Consider the following 25145-nt stretch of genomic DNA (forward strand, 5'->3'; position numbering starts at 1 on the left):
GTGATGTCGGTTTTAGACACCAAGCACATGGTGGTATGGTATGCACTGAGTGCATCAGTTCTCAGGGCAACAACCCAACTTGTCAAATACTGATACTGATGTGGATTTCAGACACGGATGCACAGAGGCTTCATTGGCGGCGGTATGATCCCTCCCAGGCAGCAGTTTGTAATGCCGCCAGCAACAACAGCAACATAAAGAGTGAGAGAGAGAGATAGAGATGGTGGGAGGAATGGTGAATGGGTCAAACAAACTTTGGAATTTTTCCCCTGTTCATTTTTCGTGTGAATTTTAAGCCGAACCACATGCTCTTGTTTCCTTAACCCAATCACAGACTTGTGTTGGCTTAATATAAAGAAGTAACCCTAAAAATGAAGTGCTTTTCCTACGCTGTAAAGACTGTATGCATGTAACTATACATGTCCTGCAGAAACAGAGGCGTATTTTGAAAGATTGTCTGGAACTCAAAGTGTGAGCTGTACTGGTATTAGCCAATGCATATCAGATAATTAGTTACGTTAACTGTCAAATAAAAAAAACAAAGTATATCTGCATGTTATTCCTTAACTCTTGATGTTTATATATTATAAATATATATTTTATATATTTTTTTCCAACTAGCCCATAAACCTCACCAGCATAATAGAATTCATGAAATTCAGTTATAGCTTTTCGTTTTGGAGTGCCACCCAACAACTTTCAGTGGCCCTATCTGATCACCCCTATGAAAAGATTTTGGGGGGCCCCACTGCTTACAAGGCTGTTATTGCAGAAACTAAGAGTATGAAAATCAGGGAATCTTGACCAGAATATCATCATTCTTTTTCCCTGGATTTGGGCCATTTTGAGTCAAAGAAGGAGAAGCACACACACCCACTCTTCCATCGAAGTTTCTGATAAATCTAAACCCTTACACATAACGTGACTCACTAAAAGACTTTTGAAAGAGGAAAAAAGGCCAAAGGAAAGAGCTACGAAATGAGCAAAATGCAGTCACTGTGCTACATCTCCAAATGTCTGCAATGTGCTCCTGTTGATAAAGAATATTTCTTTAGATTAAAGCTAAACCTTGTGGCTGAGCCGTCATATGTAGTCTTATTACCGAATCTCACACACACACACACACGCACACACACACACACACACACACACACACACACACCTGTATGCATACACAAAGGGTAGAGTCGCAAACACACAATTTGTTTTGTGTAGCTTAGAGTATGTCCCTATGCTTTGTGACTGATTGTGAATATCCACCGCTAATACCCTCAGATATTCATGTTGACATTGTTACTCATTGTAATGACAAGATGCATCTGCATGAGATGCACATACACACACTCTCGAACACATGATTTACCTGTGCAATCACGTCAGCACATGCAAAATGTGGAGAGTCGCTGATCTCATTCTCATTTGATCTGAGACCTCAGGGTATGCTTTCTGCAGCACACACACACACACACACACACGCACACACACACACACACACACACACACACACACACACACTAATTTCCCTCTGCCTGGCACTGCAGAATTGAAAGGAAAGACAATGCATAGGTCTGAGAAGTGGGCTGACGCTGCTGTTACTCAGCAGGAGAAGAAGCTCAAGTGGCCTGGCAAACCCCCTCCACCCCCCCATACCCTAAGCACTCTTAGCTGAAAACAGAAGAGAGGAAGAAAAGGTAGATGAGAGATGATGACAGAGAAGAAGACACCACTTCCACCCGATCCCAATCGTAGCCATCAGCAGCAGCAGCAGTTTAAAAACCCAAGATGAAAGTTTCAAAGGAAGTACCGGATATGAGACAGACGCAATGGCCTGCTGGAGGCACAGATGGAAGAGAGAAAGGAGGAAAAAATGGAATTCTTCTTTGTGTTTTTCCTAAGGAAGATTTTCTGCATTTTAGAACAATTCCTGCTATGTAGACCTCTCTGTACCAAGGTGATTAATTAAGGAGATGGGTTTTCAGCAAATGTTGATAGGTGATACTCCAATGGGGGTCTTGCAAGGGCAGCAACTCGTAAATCACATGAGCACTTAATTGGTGTTTGCAGTGAAAGAGGAAAAACAACAGAAGTGAATGGTAGGAAGGTGTAGCAGCGGTTTTGCTAACAAGCTCAACATAAGCAGCCAGGGGGGGGTCAAAGACGAGAAAATGCTACAGATAGTATTTTTTCACAAAACCAACTAATGGCAGCTCTTGTGAAAAATGTGTGTGTTTATATATTCCGTATGAGCTGTAATTCTTATCTTGGCCTAACGGAGGTACCTCAGTAAATCCCTTGCCTCCTCAGGAGCAATAGCTTTGTACTTTAAGCTCGGCATCCACAAAGTGTGGACAGCTTGCCAAAAAGGTAAAGCAGATTTCGCATTCAAGTCATCAGATGATTTAGAGGCTTACAATATCATACCGCTCATGATAATGAGAAAAAAACAAAGATGGCCAGACAAGCTAAATCCAAGGTTATTGAATCTTGGATGCAATGCCTGTTTTTCACTCTACAGGTACCATTTCTTCAACTGTTTATTACCACTTCCTGGGTTAGCTAGAACAACAAAATCGTTATTATGATTTCATCATTTATTCTTAATTTTTTACTCATCATTTGCACTTATTCAAATTGAATGATAAAGCATCTAAATGAATAATAATCATTAGATTTAAATCAAAATGATTTAAATCTAATGAACTGTGGTGGTTTGTTTGAATACATTTATTATTATACAGGCAATGCTTTTATTTTATTTTTTTCTATGAAAAAACAGATTTTATGTATAAGAAAACACGAGTAAACCAAGACAGTAACTTATTGATTTATGCAAACTAAAAGGGAATCTAGAAATCCAAATCAACAATATAGTGTCTTATTGCTCACTCAGGCATTAAAAGGGGTCTATCAAATTACAGCTTGACTTACTGGGGCATTCAGATGGCCTTTTGGCGTAATTCCCCTGATCCTTGAAGACCCTCAAGGATTTCAGGTGGAAGTCAAACCAGCAATCAGCACTAATCAATACTGCCTGATTTGCCTCCATTTGCTACATTACACCAGATTAAAGTGCAAGTTTGTGTGTGTGTATGTGTGTGCGTGTGTGCGTGTGTGTGTGTGTGTGTGTGCGTGCGTGCGTGTAACCATTAACAATTCAGACCCCTCCCCAGACTAGAGGCCTCCAGAACCCTTGGTTAGCAGCCATTAACTTTTAACCTGAGATCGGGTCCAAAGGTTCTTTATTTCAGTCTGCAGCTTCGTTGATGGACTCTCACATCTCTCATGCTAATGACAAAAGGAGCAACGGGATCAATGCGTACAAGCCACCTGACACGATGTAATCAGTATATGAATGAATTCACTTCCGAAAATGCACATACAGGGATAAAAATGTACATGCAGTTTGGTTGATTCCCTCTGAGCCGGCAGCGGATTATCACCTTCCAATCAAAGAACTTGACTTAGTTGTTTTTCAGTCAGTGCACATCATTTTAACTGAACGTAATACAAATGTGAAATATTTCTACAGGCAAGCAAAAATATCAACAAATATGGATAAAAAAATATATAGATGAGTATTTACTTGGGTTTAAATAAATCTCAGATTTTTTTCAGTCCAACTAATATTTTTTTCAGTTCTTTGCAGCCAAGTCACCAAAATAAGATGCATACATGTTACATTTGTACATTTCATAAGTATCAACATTTCTAAAGTAATTAGACTAGTCACTGAATAAGATTTTCCTGTATAATTGTGGTAAACTCCTGGCAGCATCCTACATTAATTCAACATTAGAATATGGTTAAATTTATTACAGTATTTTACAGTAATGTATGAGGTTTACAGTTTAATATTGCTTCCAAAAACATCAAGATTTTCATTTCTTTACTGAATTACTGACATTACTGAATTCAGGCATGTTTTTTTAACACCATTTTGTTACAGCGAATGTATGACCTGAGATTATCATCAGGAAAAGGGGATGGTGGATGACATGACACTTAGGTGAAACAGCTGCCAGACTAGGGAATACGCTGAGAATTGAAACGAGCATTTTGAGGAACTCGTGAACCCAGCAAGGCGCCAGGTGTGGATGAGATCCATCCTGAGATGCTGAATACTCTGGATATTATTAGGCTGTTGTTGATGTGCATCTGGGGACAGCCTATATGTGCTTTGTAGACTTGATAAAAGGTTACAAATATGTCCCCTGTATGAGTTTCAGCGGGGGTATAGGGTATCGCAGCCAGAAAAGTCCTTGAATAATCACAGCGAGAGCTGTGTTCGTATTCTCATTGTTAAAGTTTTACTCACAGTTATACACACAAAGTCAAACACACAGTCAAATGTGTTTTCAGTGGGTGTTGGCCTCAGGGGAGGAATGTCAGGGTAGTCCCTTGTCACTGTCCCTTGGGGGGAGAGTATTTGGTTATGAGGACCTTAAAATTACATCTCTGCTCTTCGCAGATAATGTGGTTCTGATGGCTTCATCACACCATGACCTCCAGCATGCACTGGAGTGGTTTACATCAAAGTGGGTTACTATCCCAAGTGAAGGAGTTCAAGTATCCTGGGGTCTAGTTCATGAATAAGAGGAAAATGGAGCATTAGATGGACAGGAGAATTGGTGCAATATCAGCAGTGCTGCAGGTACTGTGCTGTTCCATTGTGGTAAAAAAAAGGTGCTGAGCCAAATGGTAAAGCTCTTGATTTACTGGTCCGTCCATGTTCCAGCCTTCACCTATGTTCATGAGCTTTGGGTAGTGACAGAAAGAGTTAGATCACAGATACAAGCGGCCAAAGTGTCGTTCTTAGGCTGGCTGCACTCAGCCTTAGAGACAGGGTGAGGAGCTCAGCGACTCCACCCGGAGTAGAGCTGCTCCTCCTTCACATCAAAAGGGGGCAGTTTAAGCTGGTTTGTGCATCTGATCAGGATGCCTTCCGAGTGCCTCCTATTAGAGGTTTTCCAGGCACGTCCAATTGTTAAGAGGCCCGGGGGTAGACCCAGATCACGCTGGAAGGAATATATATCTCATATGGCCTGGGAACGCCTCAGGGTCCCCTAGGAGAAACTAGAAAATGGTGCTGGGGAGAGGGACATTTGGAATGCCTTGCTTAGCTTGCTGCCCCCACGACCCAGCCCTGGATAAGAGGAGGATAATGGATGGATGGGGGATGAGAATCCAACAGTCCATTTTATGGATATACCTGCGGCTTCTTTTGCTGTGATACTGCAATAACCAGCTTACAGTGCTCCTTACTCCTGATCCACACAACACAGTCAGCACTTTAACAGTTTAGTGCCTGTGTGAGCACTATACCATGAGTACAATGACAACACAGAGCAAACACAATCCTAACAGAGGCTGTCACAAAGAGTTTCACGAGCTGCTTATTTTTCTTCCTCCATAAAGCTAAGAGCGAAATGCTTGTTGGCGAATTCTACCCTAGCAAGGTAAAAGGTTACAGACCTAGGCAAAAGAAATGGCAGTGGCCCAGTCCATGGGGACTTGGCTTATGTGCAGCTCAAGTCTCATCATGAGCCCAGTACAGAGTGTGGACTGATTGCCGCAAAGGTGCCAGTTAGCCTCTTGGACACTGCTAAAGTGCCCTGGAGCAAGGCACTGAACTCCCAGCTGCTCAGGGCTCCATTCTATTAAGCAGCCCCCTCGCTTTGACATCCCTTTATATATAATGCATGTGCATAGGCCCTGTTTTTGCATGTGTGTATTTGGGTGTGTTGTGTGCAAATATAACAGTGAAAAAAAAAAAAGAATTATGCTTGAATTTTCTTCTGGGGGTGAATGATAAAGTATACCTTCCCTTCTTAAAAGTAGTTTATTCAGCACTGATCACTCCATTGTTGCAATTGTATTCTCAAGTTCAAAACAAGTTAGAAAATTACAATAAGTTTAATTATTTGAATTCTTAATTTGAAGATAAAGTAAGTCATACAAGCTAGGGTGAGAAATTTCAGCGATGTCTTATTACTTGATTAAACTAGTAGTGCCAAAAATTCCCACTTACTCTTTTTTCAGATGCTCACATGTTAGGATTTGTTGATTTTCTCTGTTTTATGATTGCTTATTGGATATCTTTGAACCAAAAATGAAAAAAACAAACAAACAAACAAACAAACAAACAAACAAACAAATCCCAATTTGCTCTGGAAAATGGCTTTTTTATGCAGTTTTACAGATTAATAATCAATCAATAGAAAAATAATAATAAAATAAACTGATCCTGGAAAAAGTCCTAAGTTGCAGCCCAACATTATAAATAAAAACTAATAAAAGGTGTAAAACTACTGCAAAACATGGTATTGGAAATAAGAAGAATGTGGATTAGGATAATCTATTTTAGCAGACAGTTTGCACAATTTCCAGAGTGTGTCACAGGCTCCGAAAAGTGAAAACGAAGGGCTGCCATTGTGTTAGTGTTGATTAGGTTCCAGATCTGTAGACTCTCAACCAGCTTGTTGTTCCTCGCTGTGTGAAGAGCTGTGAACAGCTGGTAGAGTGCAGAGCACCTGACACACTCAGCTGGAGACCACCCCACTGTGCTTCACACACACACGCACGCGCACGCGCACGCACGCACGCACGCACGCACGCACACACACACACACACACACACACACACACACACACACACACACACACACACACACTGTGACTGGGCTCACAGCTGCTGCTGCCGCTATACTTGCTGATGGGATGGGTATGTACACCATCACACTGTCTTTCCTGCATCTCTGTGGGTGTCACTTGCTGCCTTTCAACTTCCTCTTTTATCAACTCTTTTATGTCTTTTATGCAAACGTGCACACTTGGATGCAGATATTCATTTTGTGCATGTGTTATGCACACAAACACTATGTATGTGCCTCTGTCTCCCTCCCATCATCCCATCTTGCATTTATTCCCTTCGCTCTCTTTGTCTGCTGCCATTCTGTCTCCTCCACTCTTGCCTCATCACTGTCACTCTTCCCTGTCTCCTTTCCTCACTCTGTCTTTCTATGTCTCTGTTTCTGTGCTTTGCCTTGAGCTGCAGTCTAATGAGCAAGTGGCTGGTGTTGGGAGTGTTTTTTAGCTCTGAGGAGAGATAACAAGCCCATATGTTTCTTACCACAGTGGCCACTGCAACAGCCGACCAGTGCCAACTGTCAAAGACCCTCCCAGGGAAAAATATTTCCCATTAAATCCAAAGCCACGCCATCAAAGCGCCTGGAAGAGAAACATGCTCGACAACACACAGCCACTGTAGCTGTGAGACGCCTATGCATTAGAGAGCAGCATATTGTAATGAAGAGTCATAAATATTTTCCCTCCATAAGTGATAAGCAATTTTTTTCTCATTAGTGAGGTATATTTTTAGTTTCTCCGAGGGCCTCCGTTATGATTAAAGTGCATGTGTGTGCTTCAAAAACTTTAAAGTAAGTGTGGAATAAGGTTATACAAAGCAATATCAAGGTAAACGTTTAAGTATAGGACGTAGTCTGATTTCATATTTTTACTTATTTAACATAAAATACAGACAGACAAGAACATACTAAGATGACATTTGACAACTAATCCCATATTGAAAATAGTCAGCATCAGTTTTCAGTCTTCAGAACTTATTTCAACCCCAGCATTCTGAAAGCAGCCCTCCATCAAAAAGACATCCAACAGGACATATGCTCCATCACGAGAAGTGTTTAGCGCTCTCCTGCCACACAGGCGGCTTGGTATGTAAAGCACTGCATCAGCACTGGCTACCATATGGTCTGACTAAATAACATGCCAGACATCTGGTGGGGCAGTGGGCACTGGGAGAAGGAGCAGCCAAGTACGCTCACTAGGAAACACTGAGGATGAGTACACAATCCATGCAAAGCACATGACAGATGTCAGCAGCCAATGAATTCCACGAGCCTCTTGGAAACACTCCTGACATAATTCAACGGATTTAAAATCCTCTCCTGCATATCTTTCTCAGTTCAGACTGAACACTAAACATGGCTAAGAGTATACGAATGCTAGCCGCTCTGTGAAGCTGTCTATAGGCACAGTGTATGCTGTGCTTCAGGCTTTACATGCTGATATTTTGTGTATTCACCAGGTTAACTACGTATCTGATATGATATCCACAAAAATTAGGGCATGTATGGGTTTCAGTGTCTTAACAAAAGGCAAAAGACTACATTCCCATAGCTAGTAGACCAGACTAGAGTAGACCAGTATGCCTTTTAGATTTTTTTCTTCTTCTTTTTCTTTTTTAAATTTTCTGGTGTGTCACGCACAACTTTACAATGGACTGGAAAACAGGTTGGTAAACAATAGAAACTCATGCCCACATTGACACCTAAGTGTCGAAATATCCCAACTCATAACATGTTACCGCTTTGCAGTGGAATTATACAACTATTTGCTACATCCAGGATGGCACTACCGTGATGTCAACAAATGCACATGGTGGGATGATGCAGCACGTGCTTAGTGGATAATGTGGCTAACCCTAACCCACGTGCCAGCAAAGGGTGCCAAAGTTAGTGTGTCCACGTGGGGATTGTGTTTCTATCACTTCTGATAGAAGCCGATCAGAACCGGAGCCAATCATTACACTTGACTACTACAGAGTCATTGTTCCAGGGAGTAAATGCTGATTGTAATCTTTCCCATTAAATATAAAAGCCAGACGTCAGTGGGTGTTTGTGGGATTTTTGTTTAGTGGAAAAGGGGCTTTAGTTTAGCATTTCAGCATGCTACTATTTGCTATTAAGCAATAAATATTAAGTACAGCTGAGGCGTCATGGGAATGTCAGTAGTTTTGCAGGGATTCTTTGCAGGGACCTGATGATGGTGCAAGATCACCAAACGTATTACTGTCCATCATGAAGTGGACATATATTTATGAAATTGCATGGCGATCCACACAATAGTCATGGTGACATTTTACTCAAAACTACAAATGTCAACCTCATGGTGGCACTAAAGGAAAAGTCAGAAGCTCACCAAAGTCAGCAGACTTCATCCTGTCAGAAAAATGCATGTCTGCACAAAATTTTCCATCTACCTGCTACTTGAAATATTTCAGTCTGGACCAAAGTGGCAGACCGACTGACAAGACGAAGAAACAGACATCGCCTTCCCTGAAGCTATGCCACTAGCGTTGCTAAAAAAAGAATGCATGGTTCATACTCCTGCTACAAGAAAGTTTGTACTTTTTTTTTTTTTCCTGATTGCCGACAGTAGAGAGAACTAGAGGAAAGGTACGGAAGTGGTTTGAATCCACATGGGCCCGTGCTGAGCTTGGTACAAGTGATCCATCAAGAAGCCTCTGAAATCAGATATCCCTCAGTGTGTCTGAAGTGCAGACTTGAGCCACAGATACACACCGAGTGCACACAAAGCAAAGACAAGTCTTCCTCATGCTGTTCTCTCCCCTTAAAGGGCCTAAATGGCTCTAATAGGTGAAAGTCATTCACAGACCACAGGCCTCACCGGTTCAAAATGAGCAATTTAGGTTAACATTTAGCCCATTCTGTTCAGTATTGTTGTCATGTCTCTGAGTTGCACCCCCACATGTTTACTGCTGCTCTTATCCAGCTAACGGTGATAAAAGTGGGATCAAGGCCTAGCAGGGGGATTGACCTGAACACCAGCGGGTCTGAGTGGCAGTAAGTTCACACACTAAAAAAAACACACACACAGCAAGTGACCCTGTAGTTTTGTAGGCAAAGACATCGCAGAAAAGGTGACAGCAATCTATTAAACCACAGTGGGGTGAAATGTTAAAAAGTTGCATTACAAAAGAGTGACATTTTTAAAGGCAGCGACAAGCACATACATTAACCTATGCAGACACTCATTACTACATGTTGTGACACACACTGACACAACCTCTACACACAACCAACCTCATCTTTTCCCCTCCGAGAAGGCAGGTGAGGTCAGGTTTAAGTGTGCCACTCAATCTTACTTCCAGAGGCATTCACAAGCACAAGGAGCACCGTGCCAAAGGGCTGTCCATCTATCTGACAGGCCCAGGTCACATAGAGGATGGAAAAAGATGGAGGGAAAGGATACTGGCACTTCTATACAAGTAATGGCTGTGTGTGCGGGGAGCGGAGGCAATAGGGAAAGAAATAGTGTTCCTCTAGACCGAGGAGACACTGTCCAGAACCGATGGCCACTGGCTCGCCTGGTTAGTCGGTGAAATATGGCCCCAGATGGCTCACCTGCAGCCCCTGTCAATACCCTTGCTGTCATGTGTGTCCATGGGATGGCCCCATTTAAATGCATGAGAGCACCTCTTGCAGCCAGCATCAGGAAGATTAAAGGAGACTGTATATATATATATTTTTTTTTTTAGAGATTCAGTCTAAGCAACATAAGCTCGGCAGCCAAGGAAGAAAAAGGGAATGGTAAATTGTTGCTTTCATTAAAACTTCAAGGAGTGAGTTTCATTATGAAGGTTCAAAGGCAATGGAAAATGTGTGTGGCTGCTTTCTCTGTCTCTCACTCTCTCTCTGCCTGTCTTTGCTCTTCTTCATCCCACTGGGTAGCGACATGGAATAATGGGCGATGTGACGACTACATGTAATCTTGTCCCGGGAGGGCTGGCGTATATGGATATATGTCTTTTCCCCGGTCTGTCGTCATGTTCACAGCAGGCATAATAAGGCATGCTGTGGCTTACTGCTGGCCTTCACACAAGCCAGTGGTTCTGAAGGGTTTACTGTGGGCTTCTCAACTGCTCAAACCTTGGACTTCAATTTCCTCCTAATATCTTTAATGTTTATTGACTAAAAATAAGTATTTTCAGAGATGGGTACTGTGAGTGTTTTCAGAGATGGGTGAATCAACTGTGTAGAAATGCTTTTAAAAGCTCTACCGATCAATGATTTTATATTAACAATAGATCAAGTGACTATGTGTAATGTGAGCAGGGTGATAATTCCCATGAGGAGAATTATCACCCGCCTCTGCAGTTCCCCAGCTTGCAACTTTACTGTTTTGGTGCGGTTTCACCACTCCTAGAGTCGTTTCAGGCCACAGCAGGTGGCTGCTTTCAGTGAAATAGCTCTAAAAACCCAATATAGCCTACTTGCCCAACACACAGGAGATCAAGTAAGTGACTGGTCAGTGGACATTAGCAGCTAAAGAGCCAGACATCCCCCCCAGGAATAGGTAGAGACCAAATACAGAACTTAAGGAGAGTGAATATTGGACATATTCATCAGGTGGGTAAACACACAACTCCAAATGAATGTTAATATTGCTTGTTGTCTGCTGGATGTGTAAATACAATCCTGATTCCCAGAAAGTTGGGACAGAGCAGAATGCTGTGATTTGCAAGTCGCAAATCACAGCAAGGGCAACAAAAGAGTGAAGTATATTAACGTTTCCATAGGTAAGCAGGTGATTGTCAGGTGGGTACGAAAAGGACGCCTTCCAAAACACAGCTGTTCACAAGCAACGATGGGAAAGTATTTCACTTTAAAAACTTAACCAGTTAGTGTAAAGAGCGGTGGCGTAACACAAGGGCAAAAATCCACCATACGGTAACCTGCTTACATGTCAAATGCTCTGGTTTTATTTATGTATTTATTTTAGCATTTATTTATTTATTTATTTATTTGCACAGTAAAAACAAAACAGCAAAACAACAACAAAATAGAAGTAGATTGTGCAGGTGAGATGCAGAAAACCCCTAAAGGCTTTTTAAGAGAATCTCACCTCAAAATAAATCACAAAAGGAAATAAAGAATCTGACAATATTAAGAAATAAGAACAAGAAGACATAGGATCAACATAGAAGACTTAGAATGCCTACATGAAATAGCAGAAAATATAAAATAAATAGAAAAAAAGGTGGGGAAAGTGGGTGTACGGACCTATGTGTGTTTGTGTACATGTGTGAGTGTATATGTTTATGCATGAGTGCGAATAAGAGTGTGTGAAGGCATTCCACATCTTTCCCAGTCTTTTGTTGCTCCCATCCCAACTTTTTTGGAATACACTGCAGAAATTCAGAATAAGTGAAAATTAAGGAAAAACGATAAAGTTTATCATTTTACCCATTAAATATCTTCTCTGTGTACTGTATTACATTTTATATAGGTTGAAAAGGATTTGCGAAACTTTGCACTCTGTTTTTATGGAAACAGTTTTGTAAGTCTGACCAAGAAATTAATCAGATATGTGGCTGCACAACCACAAACTTTAACCAAATTTTGTTTAGAATTTGTTATCATTTAAAAACAATGTTTTTAAGCAACCCTGAGTGTTTGCCACACAGCTGTCTGACATTTTCTGCAGCCATTTTCTTCGCTTGAAGAAACCAAAAAACAAACTACACTACAAGAAATGACACTACCTAAAATCTTAGCAGCCTGCAAAATAAATTTCAGCATATTAAAATTGTAAGAAATTCATCTCTCTCCTCCTCCTCTCCTCTGATATTGGACCATACATCAGATAAACACCCTTTGAATGAAGGCAAATTACTGTTGTTATTTTATTGACAATTGCAGCACAGGTGGCACTGAAGATGGTGTATGGCATACACTTCATACACTGTATGCAGTAAACACTTTGACACTGAAACTAAATTGTATTCAAGACTTCAAGTGCCATGCTCCATGTGCTCCTTGGCTGCTGGAAAGCCCTTGACGAGCAATAGCTCTGGCTACAATGAGAGGCTGCAAATGGCTGCTGGATGGTGAGGAAGAAATTTTGTTGATGCATTTGCTTTTTTCCTTCGGTAAATGGAAGCTTCATTGATCTCTGTTAACAGGCTTTTCTCAGACAGGTAACGAGGGATCATCCAGTAAAAAAGAGGGTGGTGTGAACTCCATGGCTGGTGGTTATACAAGCAACACAGTGTATGTGGGTGTGATCACGGTGCTGTAGCTGTAAAGCCAGACAGACTGCTGATATCAGGAATTAATGATAGCCAAAGCTAATCTGCACTTCCCTCCTCATCTCTTTCTCAATCTTTCTCTCTCCCCTTCTGTATATAGGATGGTCTGTGTGAGAGAAAGTGACAAAAGCTCAGCAATAGCAAAGATAAGGGGTGGTCCAAGATGCAGAAGTGTGAGGGGGTGTGCAGGGGCAGAAGAAAAGAAGAAGAGGTCATTGAGATGGGAAGAGGTGGAGAGGAGCACAGTGGATAGATGACTTCACATGCACTGCCGAAAGGTTCTGATTGTCCCATGATAATTGTTAAAAGGTCAGTCCTGCTTGCCCAGACTGCAGAGTAGAAGATACGTGCAAAGCAACACACAGACAAATGTGTGGGTGCAAGCACACCTGCCCCCTCCTGTTAGGGTGCTCTTTAGGGTGACACAGCTGCCGTTAGAGAGTTCTATGGATTAGCTTCTTAAATACCACAGCATTGTGATATAAGGATGGAAGAAATGAAAGAAAGAAAAGATGGGGTTAGGGCTCACAGTGTTAAAAATAAGGCATAAGAGCACTTTTCAGATCCAAAATAAAGGTTAAAACACTCAATATGCTGGAGGGGAACATGGTTAGAATTGAGGAGAAAAAAAAAAAAAAAGGTTTTCGATGAGTCTAGGATAAAATACAACTCTAACATAGCACCAGGCTACAATTACATTTGTTAGATTTCATGCCGTCGCCTAAACGACACATGCAGCAGTTGCTGCATTAGTTTCGTCAATTCTCCATGCTCCAGAGCAAGTGCAGGCAGTATATTAACATGTGTCACTTCTCAATGGACACAACATATTGAAATGGGGTCACAGAAGCTGGGAAACATCTGTTTACGGGACTATTGTATTCACTTTGTCTGCTACTTTATAGTCACTCTGTTTCTGTGACATTTATGAATGGATAATACCATCTGTCTTGGAGGGAAAGCTGCTCGCAAGGAAGGTTTGGGTGATAACTTGTAGATTTAAGAGCTAATCCAGATTGCCTAGCCAGACTGGTTCTGGTCATAAACCCAACAGAAATAAAACTTATGATGTTATATTGAAAATGAGCAGGAGTATACAGTCCAGTGAATACGCCTTGTTGTTTTATCTGTGCTACACTGCATGCTAAGCAATGGTTTGACAAGATCAGTAAAATTGCAATTTTTGTATTAACATGCCCACTTAAATCATTTCATAAAGGTCAGTGCATATGACAGTGTTGACTTAAATTCAATAGTGTCAGATCGATGCTGATTTGAATCAGCTGATCAAGCATCACTGGGCTGAAAAGGAAGTAGAGAAAAAAAAAGTTATAGAACCAAGGAAGCAGCCTATTGCAATTGCAAACCAACAAGAGATCGATACTATTGACAGGCTTCAAGGAACTTGTAGCATCTGGCAAACAACCAACACACTCTTGTATAATTGACAGTACGGTTTAGAACACACACACACACACACAGACATGCACACACACACAAACGCACATGTGTAATCACTAGCAGCAGGACAGCGCATGTCAAAATCCATACAACTGTTATGGCTTCTTCGGCCTGAGACGCACGATTCAACAGAATGACTTTCGATTTACTCGTTAGTGATTGGGCCAGTGATTCAAGACCCTGCTTGCTGAGAGCTGATTCACTCACTGGCTAGCCACTAATATTTTCCTAACTGGTGAAATAGTCAAATCCAATGAATGCTGAATGTTGAATAAACTAGTGGAAATCCGAGTTCAACAAGCTGCAATATTTCTGATTGGGGTCAGCAGTCTGCAGGCAGATCGTCAGTCACAGTAAGGGGCTAAACGAACTAAAGTTCCACTCCTGTGGGATGAGTATTATAAGAGGACCTCATGAGATGAATGAATCACTCCCCAGCCTCGGCATTTTGTAAAACACATTTGCATAGCACGTTGAGATTTGCTGAATATGCTGATACACTACTGTCATGGGTATGGTTGTACAAAGGAATGATTGGAGTGTGGATTGGGGCTACATTTGGGCTTATGTGTCATGTTTTTGTTTTTAGAAGCGAGGCCTTCCCGACTATTACTAACATTTCACTGCACCTCCTCATTAAATTTGATAAAAAGCTTCCCAATCCTAATTGCTCAGAATAATGTATAAGTGAGATTTAAACAACATTATAGAGTCTTCGGTCACAATAGCAGCTCTGTGAGGCTATAATTAGACACAGTGGTGCTTTGAGCCAAGTGCTAACGTCAGCATGCTAGCATGCTCACAACAACAATGCTAACTGGCTGATGTTCATAAAGTATAATGTTTTTATATTTTTCCAGTGAATCAGCTTTCTAAGATTTGCTAATTAGCACTAAACACTAAACACATCTGAGGCTCAGCATATACATTCATCGCAATCTATCTTTTTTTTTTTTTTTTAGATATTTCAGCCTGGACCAAAGTGGAGGACTGAACAACTGAAAACATGCTGACAAACCAACAAATCAACATCCATACAGTAATATTGATGATAATGTATGTCTTATGCCTCATACTTTGGGGAAGATGCTATCTGATGATGGCTTATGAAGGCTCAACAGATATTGGCATGTCAGCAACTCAAATTGCTTTGTTTTTTCTCTTTTTCGATTCTGGCTCTGTAATTCATGAAAAAGGAAGACAGATTTTGTCGTCAGAAACAAGAAAAATAAATTGCATGCAGATTTTGATTCCCCGGGATAATGTTTTATCAAAGCTTCTCTGTCTTCACCAGAATACAGTGTATTATCCACCAATCATAGTCATGACAGATTTGATTTCATGTCAGGTTTCCCAAATCATCTCTATTACGCCTACTGATTGCTAGGATATAAACTATAATAAATGCTCAATGCTCAATATGCTCAATAAAAGTGAGCAGTTTTACAGGATGTTCTTTCTTAGTTTCCTATCAGCACAATACATCTTCTCTATTGTTGCATGATTTGTGCTGATTAATCACTCTTTCATAATGTGTTGTTTCCTGCTTGCCACTGTGGTATTCTTTTGCTCCTATTTCACTTTATTCCACTGCCTGCTGTTCATAGTAATGATGTTAGCTTTTTAACCTGTTAACATTGAGCAATTGCTAAGCCATGCTTGTACAATAATTTGTTTTCTAAAGCGACTGGCCCGATATAATGTTTAAAAAACAGACACACAAATCAATAAAATTATGTCCAAAATTACTGCAGACGACTGGATATTTCCAAGTCACATTATTCCTACACCAATGGAGTCTGGAAGCTTTTGCTGATTCAGTATGACAGTAGTTACAAAGGAATAAGCTATTAAACTTTTTTAATATGTTGGATATTTTTCTTTTACAGTCAGAGAAATATACTCCTGCCATCTGTACTTATGGAGTGGAACATCATTAATGACAGCCAAGCAGTTTATATGGGCTACAGACAGGATTTAACACCGTGGATATCAGCATGAAAGCACAGACTGTTCCCCCTCACTGGGATTGATGTCAGCCACAGCAGAGTATATTTTTTTTATTATATATATTTTCCAACTTGATCAAATGGTGGAATGTTTGAATTTTATAAAAAATCCCATCAACGCAGCAGAGTTATAATTTTAATGGGGTGATATTTGGTTTGAGTTCAAAGCGTGTAAAATGTATTATTCGCAAATACCTCTCCACACACTATGGAAGAGAAATGGATAGGTTTACTGATTAAAAGAAAAACTAATGATTCCAAACTGCTTCCACCAATTAAACAATGGTCCTAACTTATTCTAACCACAGGTAAAAAAGCATAGAAAAAAAAGAAATACTCATTGACATAGATTTATGCAGGTACAGACTCATTCTTACTTCCCCAAATGCACAAATATCTCTTAACCAGCTAAAAGACATGGCAAACATCAAAGTCAAACCTTCTCAATCATCAAAACACTTGGCTGGGCTTGCCCATCGGCTAAACTTCTATGTCTGCGTTTCATAAAAATCAAATTGGATTGGGGTGGAAAGCTTGCCATTATATTGGGATTCTTGTCATGTGCAGTGACCCTGCTGCTTGGTACCACTCATCTGAGCTCTGCGAGTTTGCCACTTTTTTCATCCACTGCAAATTTACTTTGTCTGATCATTTGTTTTCCAATTACGTCTCTGTCCCTGCTAGCAGAAAATTGTCAGCTTTGGTTATGCGAACCCCGCTCTTGGGTCTGTAACCAGGGGCAATGTTTGATGCTTGGAACATTTTCATACCCATTAAAAGATGAAGGCAGGGTGAATTATTATCCTGCAGAGTTGATTGAGTTTTGTGGGGTTGGTCTAGGGTTGCTGCACGTGATGGTATAGTGGAGCCACACACAAAGACTAATTCTTATCTTCACTAAGTGAGAGGCTTAAACCTACATAGAAACCTTATTGGATAAAACCAAAGCAGAAGTTAAATAAGTGGTGGATTGTTGATGAAGCATGATTTTACTTCCTACTTTTGTTATTTAATCAGCATTTTGCATCCAGTACTTTCCTCACATCAATGTTCAATGTTTGACCACCGTTTAAAAGTAAATAAAAACTTCACAGTAGTTGCGCACAGTAACACATTCGCAGTAATTGCCAGAAACCTACGCCTTCAGCACTGCACCGCAATTTAGATGAAAGATGCTGAACTGAACCTCAAGGAGAAGATTACACCCACACAGCGGAGAAATACAACAGATGAGCATAACAATGGCAGCAAAAATTGAATGGGACTTTGAGAGGCAGAGTGGAGGACAACGTAGCAAGGAAAGAAAGAAACAGAATCAATGTTTGGCTATAGCTGTCGCATTAGCCATGATAAACGAGGCCGCCGACAGAAACTCTGAAAGTCGTCGCAGGACATTCCAATGATCAAGAGCTGAATAATCGGACACAATGGATTCTGGGAAGGAGAGGCAATTTGCTGCCGTGGATCCAAGAAGAGGGGCATCAATTCATATATTGACCTTTAAAAATGCTATTAATGGATGATATCTTCAGTTCATAGCTGGATGGGAAGTTCTCTAGTAGGCTATTCTGTGCGGTGGAATTACATTGTGGTGCATTTCCTCCACTGACAGCCTGCAGTATTTATCTCGGGTCGGGTTTCACATCAGACAGTCAGTCGGTTTAAAATGGAAAAGGCAGTTAAAACAAAAGCAAACTGTGATTGATGAAGCAATAAACTATGGCTGAGCTGCAACATTAGGTTTGTCACTGTACATACACAGTGCTCCATGTCTTGCTTCAATGTCTTTTCTCAGAGATAATGGACAGGTGACAGTTGAAGCCTTCATAGCCCAAAGCAAAGCATATAAAGACATACACTCCCACACACATGCAAACAAACAAACTATAGGAGAAGCCACTTCTGAGCACTTAGGTATCACTGGTGTCTGTCAGGCTGCCTGCTTTGACAGGTTAAGAGCAAATTTCTGTCAACTATCTGTGACTTTGGAAAACATGACTACGGAGACTTGGCGATAGCATTTTGATTGATAATGAACTCTCTCTTTTTTTTGGCCTTGATGCACAGCTCAATGCTTTTATTGCTCTTATTCTTTCATGGTCCCAAGAGCTTAGTAGCAATTCAAAAACATTTCAGAGGTTAAAAGAACTAAAAAGCATAGTCTACTGACAAAAACAAACAACATAAAGCCTGCAGTCGCAGTAACACACAGAAGTGAGATGATCTGAAAATGGGTTATGAAGTTGCTTTTTCCAAGATTACTTGTTGACAATTATTCTCTTCATTAGAGAACGTAAAGGCAGGAAAAGAGTGGGGATAGGGAAATGAGATATGCCAGGTTAACAGGTATTGTGAGCCAAAAAAGTTCCAGTATTAATATGTTACAGCCTACACATAAACGCCATAGAGAACCCCACTAATGAGTCCTAAAACCCAGATATGAAGTAGCATTTCAGCACCTCCAGTTCCCTTGTGTCAAAGTCAGTGGGTCTGTAGAATGGGTTTTTGGTTAGAAGTCTCAAATAGGACTTGTATATCATAAATGTTTGTTTACCAAAGAGCTTATTTTCTAGCATAATCCAAATCTAATGGAGAAATCATATCAGCTTTTTGACAAAATAATCAAGGAACCAGGGCGAAGTTAGCCCCCGAGTTAGCCTACAACAATGGCTGTCATTCTAGGGGAACTGTATAGAGACAGAGCACATTTAAGTCTTGCAATTCACGGCTCTCCATTGATTTTGGATTGCATGATTGCATTACGATAACTTTTTGTCATTAATGTCTACTTGAAATCAACACAAAAGTACCCATTAGCTGATTTGTGTTAGGATTCACTACAAACATGATAAAGAATCCAAACTATATTTTCACCAACTGCCTAACAGAAAAAGTGAACTAAGCAAAAAGATTTGAGGCATCAGAGGGAAGATATAGGAAACTTTGGGATCTGGACAATCAGGCTATTACTATGTTAACATGTAGCAAGCATTTTGCTAATGTGGGTAGGCAAACTGTAGAGGACGAAGCTATGCTAGTGCCTGGTTTAAATCTTTGTAAGCCTAAATGATAATTTTACCTGGTGATTCGATTAAATAGTTGCAAGTAACAGAGTTTGACATTCCTGACCATTTAGTTGGATCATTTCTCACTGATAAGCAAAGACACCGACAATATTCAGTTTGTGGACATAACAATCCTTTGACCTGCTGATATCTTTCTTTTTTCTTTTTTGCCAACTACAGGCACTTTGTTAGTGCCCTCAGTTACATACCGTAGCACCGGAGCCAATAGTTTTCCCCCTGGGAGTGGGCGTGGTTTTGAGAGTGTGGTGTGTTGCGCTCTGTCTCTACAGTTCACTCATAAATATGAAGCAGCCAGATAACTTAGCTTGGCATAAAGACTGGAACCAGCCTAGTTTGGTTCGAAGGTAACAAAAGCTGCCCACTGGCAAATTTAATGCTTGCTAATTAACAAAATTTGGCATTTGGTTAGTCCATACAAAAAGTTAAGTGTGAAAATATCAAGTTGTGGTTGTGCTCAAGTAAGCCAAACTAAGCAAAGCAAAGAAGCTGCTGGGTCCAGGTAAATATTACCTTACAGGCACATGTGTGGTACGAAAATATCCACAATTTCATTCAGCCTAGCACTCAACTAATGTGAGGCATTTATACACACATATATAGCTTTAAATATAAAAAGACCACAATAAAATAGAAGATAATAAGAAAACATGCTAAACAGAGGAATAAAACTCATTTAATTTAAGAAAACATCAGTAAAAAAACAAATGTTTTGAATTTCGATGAAGAATTCTCTTTACAGATTCAAGCTTAGCACTGAGTTTTAATCATTCTCCTTTGGCACAAAAACAATTATTTCTCTTTTATCTTTGCTTTCATCTATAAACTTGAGGGAATTTTGGAACATCAAATCATTGATTTGTTCAGTGCACCACAGCTGCTTGGTAATACCTTTATTTAAATGTGTGTCATCCACATAATTATGCTGAGCTAGTTAGTGCTGAGATAAGAACTCAATTCTTAAAATGCTTCATCAAAGAAAAGTTGTGGAATTAGCTGTCCTGGATGACTGTCAGAGATTACATTTCACAAGGAACACGATTCAGGAAAACCAAAATAGCTAAAAACTGAGCATGGCTGTGTACTTTTTTGTAAGCCCTCTCAGGTGTATTTGATGATTTTATAGCATAGCCTTCTTCTCAACAGGAGCTACAACCTTACAACCCAAAAGATAACTTTCGGAAAGCATTTGCCAAAAAAAAAAAAAAGTTTTGGAAAAAAAAAAATCCATCCTCTAGGCCTTGAATCAAATCCTGCAGCACCTTCTCTCTCACACTCTCAACTTTTCCGCTGTCTCCATTCAGGAGAAATAACTTCCCCATTCTTTGAAATGGAAAACTACTGCTGAAGGCTTTTCAAGTGCTCTAAAGATTTATTTGAACTGGGACAAGAAATTCGGTTGCTGTAGGCGGGCGCGTGTGACATATAGCTTTTTATTTTTTTCCTGACAATACATATGCATATATTTTCCTTGCAGACACCTTAGAGGGACACATTTCAACATTTAATAATAGAGCGGCGGTGACGCTGATGTATGCTGCCTGTGTGCTGTTGGACAATGATGCCTTTGACTCTTGAGACATTTGAAATATAATTTAAGATGTGTGGTAGCTTCTGTTTAGCATATAATATGTTTTATTGACCCAACTTCAAAGTTTATATCTCTCCAGCTGGCATGCATAGGAGGCATGTTGCAGGCTATGTTTACCTTCACTGCTAATGTTTATGTAAAGACGCTGCTTACCTTGTACAATGAGGTAGACCTGTGAGGTCTTGGGCTGCTGCTTTGTCTGTATGGAGCAGGTATACGACCCCTCGTCATACACATCCACCTACACACAATAAAATAGAATATTGTTATTTCATTGTTTTGAATATATCTTTTCACAATATTACTGGCACAGCAGTATGTCTTCATTCTTGTTACTTTTTTACCTTTTTACAGATATAAGGCCCTAGATTATCAATAGTGCATGGTATAAAATGCATAGCTCAAGTGCATTTAGGCCAACAACGTTTGCTGGTTAAAAGGCATGTTATTTGGAAAAGAAAGGAATGAGGGGCAAAGGGGTTATATTTAAACCCTAACTGATCATAGAAAATTGATCATTTTTGATGCAACACAATTCGAACCAATCAGACTGTCACCCTCCAGTCCCTTTAAAGGTCAGTTGAACCTCCACCTGGCACGCTGCTGTTTACATAGTTGATTCTGAAAAATTGGAGAAGCTAGCATTATTTTTTTTTTTTTGCTGAGTGTAATGCAATCAGAGCAGTAATATCACTGTAGCATATATAGAGGGAAATACTTAAAAGAGGAAAGTGGATTTAACTTTTAGCTGCTGACATAAACAATAAAGTGACATGGCTCCTCCTTTGTTAATGCTCTGCAGCTCTGCAGCTCTGCTCTTTGTTCACATTTTATAAAATCTAATTAATATTTTCCTCATCAATAGTGAAGTATTCACCCACCATTTGCATTTCCCTGAGTGTGTAACAAGCAGAGCGTACGCACGTTGTGGACCCATGTAGGCACATCTAATAATCTGAACAATGTGCCCTTTGAATAGAAGGAAAATAATGTGCTTTCCTAACTTCAGATTTATTGGTCAATGGTACAACTGCTCTCTGCTGCCTCAAAATAGCAATAAACCTACAAAGTGGCAGAACACACCTCATTTTATGACCTACATGCCCATGGGCTCACAGATGGGCACGACTACATTTGTTACTTACATAACAAAAGCTCTTCGCATGAAAATGACAGCTGTTTCGGTGTCACACTAGCAATCACAGTAGCGCTGCCCTGTTTGTTGCTTTGCACTGGGTGTAACATGGGGCCCAAAGTGCTTTGTCATTTTCATTTTAATTAAATTGTACTGGAATTCTCCAAATTACCCAAATAAATATTTGTAACTTTAACCGCAATGTAAAACGTCACACGGGTGAGCTAACTTTCTAATAAAATCAACCTAAATATATAGACTACGTGAGTTTTATCATTTTCAAGTCAATTCAACTTTCGTTTTTTTTTGTTTTTGTTTTCAGAAGATTTCAGAACTCATGAACTTGAGTTTTTCTCACAAAGTATTTTGCCTCTAAATTTTGAGTTGAAGGAATGTTAAATTCATCAAGCTGATAAGCATATTAGCAAACCTCCCAGCATGCAATTTTGCAACTTTTTAAAGAAAACATTTACTATGAAAAATTACTATTTTGCTAATAACTGAATTTTTATAATAATAATAATTATTATTATTATAAACCATATAACTACATCTGATCTGGCTTTGTCAGAATGCCTGATTTATTCCAGGAGCACAGAGCAGGTTGTAGCATGAGGTAATTTTGTTACCGTAAATTAAAGGAATTGTTTAACATTTTTGGAAATTTCTGTTTGTCACATTCTTGCCAATACCTGTATGAAATGATTGATACAGTTGCCATACTTTCTGTTTATTCTTTGCAGATAAGCTAGTCACAGCCCCCCCAGCTTCATACAAGTGTATTTCCCAACATGTCAAACTTCACATTAAATATTAGCGTACAGAGTTTTTTTATGTGAAAACACCCTTGTCATCTCATCATGTCTTCTCACATGCTCATGGTTCGGAAAGTTCATAGAAAGTAATTCAAAACTTAACAGAGTCAAAAAAAAGTCCCTCTGATTAAACCTGCTGCATAAATAAATGGATAAATGAATGAATAAATATTTCAACAACACAGCCCCGGCTCTGAAAAAGTCAGAGGATGCAGTTTATCAAGGTCATGTTCATGATTTCTGAATATAATCCTTGAAGCAAGCGAACAAAAGATTCTGTATTCTCTGATCTCCAGATGCGACTGTCATTCACAGCGAGATCATAATGAATTTAACAAATTATTCCAGTTTCTAGGTCAGCATTACCTTTTGTATGCGCAGGCTGTACTCCAGCTGTCCTTTAGTGACCAGATCTACTCTGGGGTCCAGGGACCACTTGTCCTGGCCAGCAAAGATGATGTTGGATCGATTGAGCCAAGCCACCTTGGACACTTTGTCGTCCACATAACACCTGCAGGCACAACGAGAACAAGTGAGGTGAGAAAGAGGAAATAGAAAAAAAAAGACTGGGTTACTCATCAGGGGATGTGGCATGCTAAGGTGTGAAAAGAACATTTTTCATTTCATAAAATATAATCTTACTGGAAGAAAGGAGTTTTGCTGATAGGAAACAAACAAAAAAACAGCAATTATGGGATCCCAGTGCAGGTGGCGTGAAACTTGAAGGTGTTTTAAGGTTTAACGGCACAACGATTTCTTGAAATACGTGGCCTAGCTGCGTATATTGCAACACAGTTGAGCAGTGTTTTGTTTGATACTGCTGACCAGCAAGGGTATTAGTTAGTTAATCTGATCAGATGTGCAGCACTCCACTTATCACAAGGTTTTTAAAGAAAATTTAAGTTCATCTGGTTCTCTTTCATTCCCATCCCCTGCTCATAATCTCTCTTTACCCTCGAATCTCCTCCTTCTTTGATTCTACCTTCCTCTCTCTAATAAATACGTCTCCTTTAACTGCGAGCCCATTCCTGTGGATGAGAAAGGACACCGGCATCCTCTTGTTTACTCCTTGTTGCACGCTGTCAGAACATTACGCCAAGTAGGCTCGAGCTAAAGCTTGAGCTAAGACATCTCGCACGGGAGGGATGGGAGCCGAGCGTCTGCCTAATGAATAAATGTAAATGTGAAAAGACGTCGGAATCAATGAGAATGGATATCAGCCGTAATGCAAGCTGACAGTGGATGCGCCTCACATGCAAATTGCGGCGACTCCCCAAGCCTTGGCTGTGCAAACTGCTTTGGAGTATGTTGGGCTACAAGAGAGTAGATTAGCGAGGCAGTGGAGTGAGGCTGTCTTTGGCAGGTGACCCTGGGTGATGCACAAAAGTGGTGGTGCAGTCACCCCCAGCCTGTTACCCAGTGGGAGCTGGATGTCAGATTTGTTGAAGGCTTGTACTCGCAGCTTGAATCCTTGTTGATGTTCCTTCCCTTTGTGTGGAACCAAGATAACTGACTGTATTTAGTGACTCGCTTTGACATCTACCCTTTACTTTCCTCACTCTGAAGTGAACAGTTTCTTTCCGTTTTCTTTCAAACATCCTTAAAGCTCTAATTAATAAACAATATAGTAAAAAGCAACTAATTAAGACACATTTTCCTTAAATCACGGAGAGCTTTATGAACGACTGAAAAACTGTAAGAGCATGGATTCTGTGAATTCAGAGGACACATTACCAGCACTAAAATGGAGCCATACTCACATAATTCAAATCCATATAATATACATAATTTTTGTGAGTGTTGAGCTTTAACCTCTAAAATCCATGAATGATCATAGGCGGATTATGAGACAATGGGCCCCTGGGAACGGAAATGCAAAGGACCCTTCCACCTCTCCTACAAGGGAGCAGGACTCACAGACTTTTTGGTGGTTTGCATCTCTTTATAGTCATTATGCATTTTTGTGGGTTTGTGTTTCTTTGAAATAATACTGCCTTTTCAGTTTGAGTCTTTTTATAGTAATTTCATGCCTTTTTTGGTCATCTTTTGTCATTTTGTGTCTTTTGTGGTTGTTTTGTATCTCTATAAAGTCATTTGGTGTCTTATTGTACTCATTTTATGTCTCCTCATGGTTGAATTAT

The 25145-nt window shown here is 40.1% G+C and overlaps 1 protein-coding gene across 2 annotated transcripts in view; it reads right to left on the reverse strand.

Moving 5' to 3' along the window:
- The window catches only part of LOC121942933 (limbic system associated membrane protein), a 491834-nt gene that overhangs the window by 46278 nt on the left and 420411 nt on the right, over positions 1–25145 (reverse strand). For both annotated transcript variants that reach the window (XM_042486243.1, XM_042486242.1), the window contains 2 exons: positions 23371–23515; positions 21208–21295 (listed from right to left, as the gene is read on the reverse strand). In XM_042486243.1, the coding sequence (XP_042342177.1) occupies positions 21208–21295; positions 23371–23515 (233 nt within the window). The remainder of the gene's footprint in view (positions 1–21207; positions 21296–23370; positions 23516–25145) is intronic.

This window comes from Plectropomus leopardus, chromosome 5, assembly GCF_008729295.1.
Source record: "Plectropomus leopardus isolate mb chromosome 5, YSFRI_Pleo_2.0, whole genome shotgun sequence".
In the NCBI taxonomy this organism is placed as follows: domain Eukaryota; kingdom Metazoa; phylum Chordata; class Actinopteri; order Perciformes; family Serranidae; genus Plectropomus; species Plectropomus leopardus.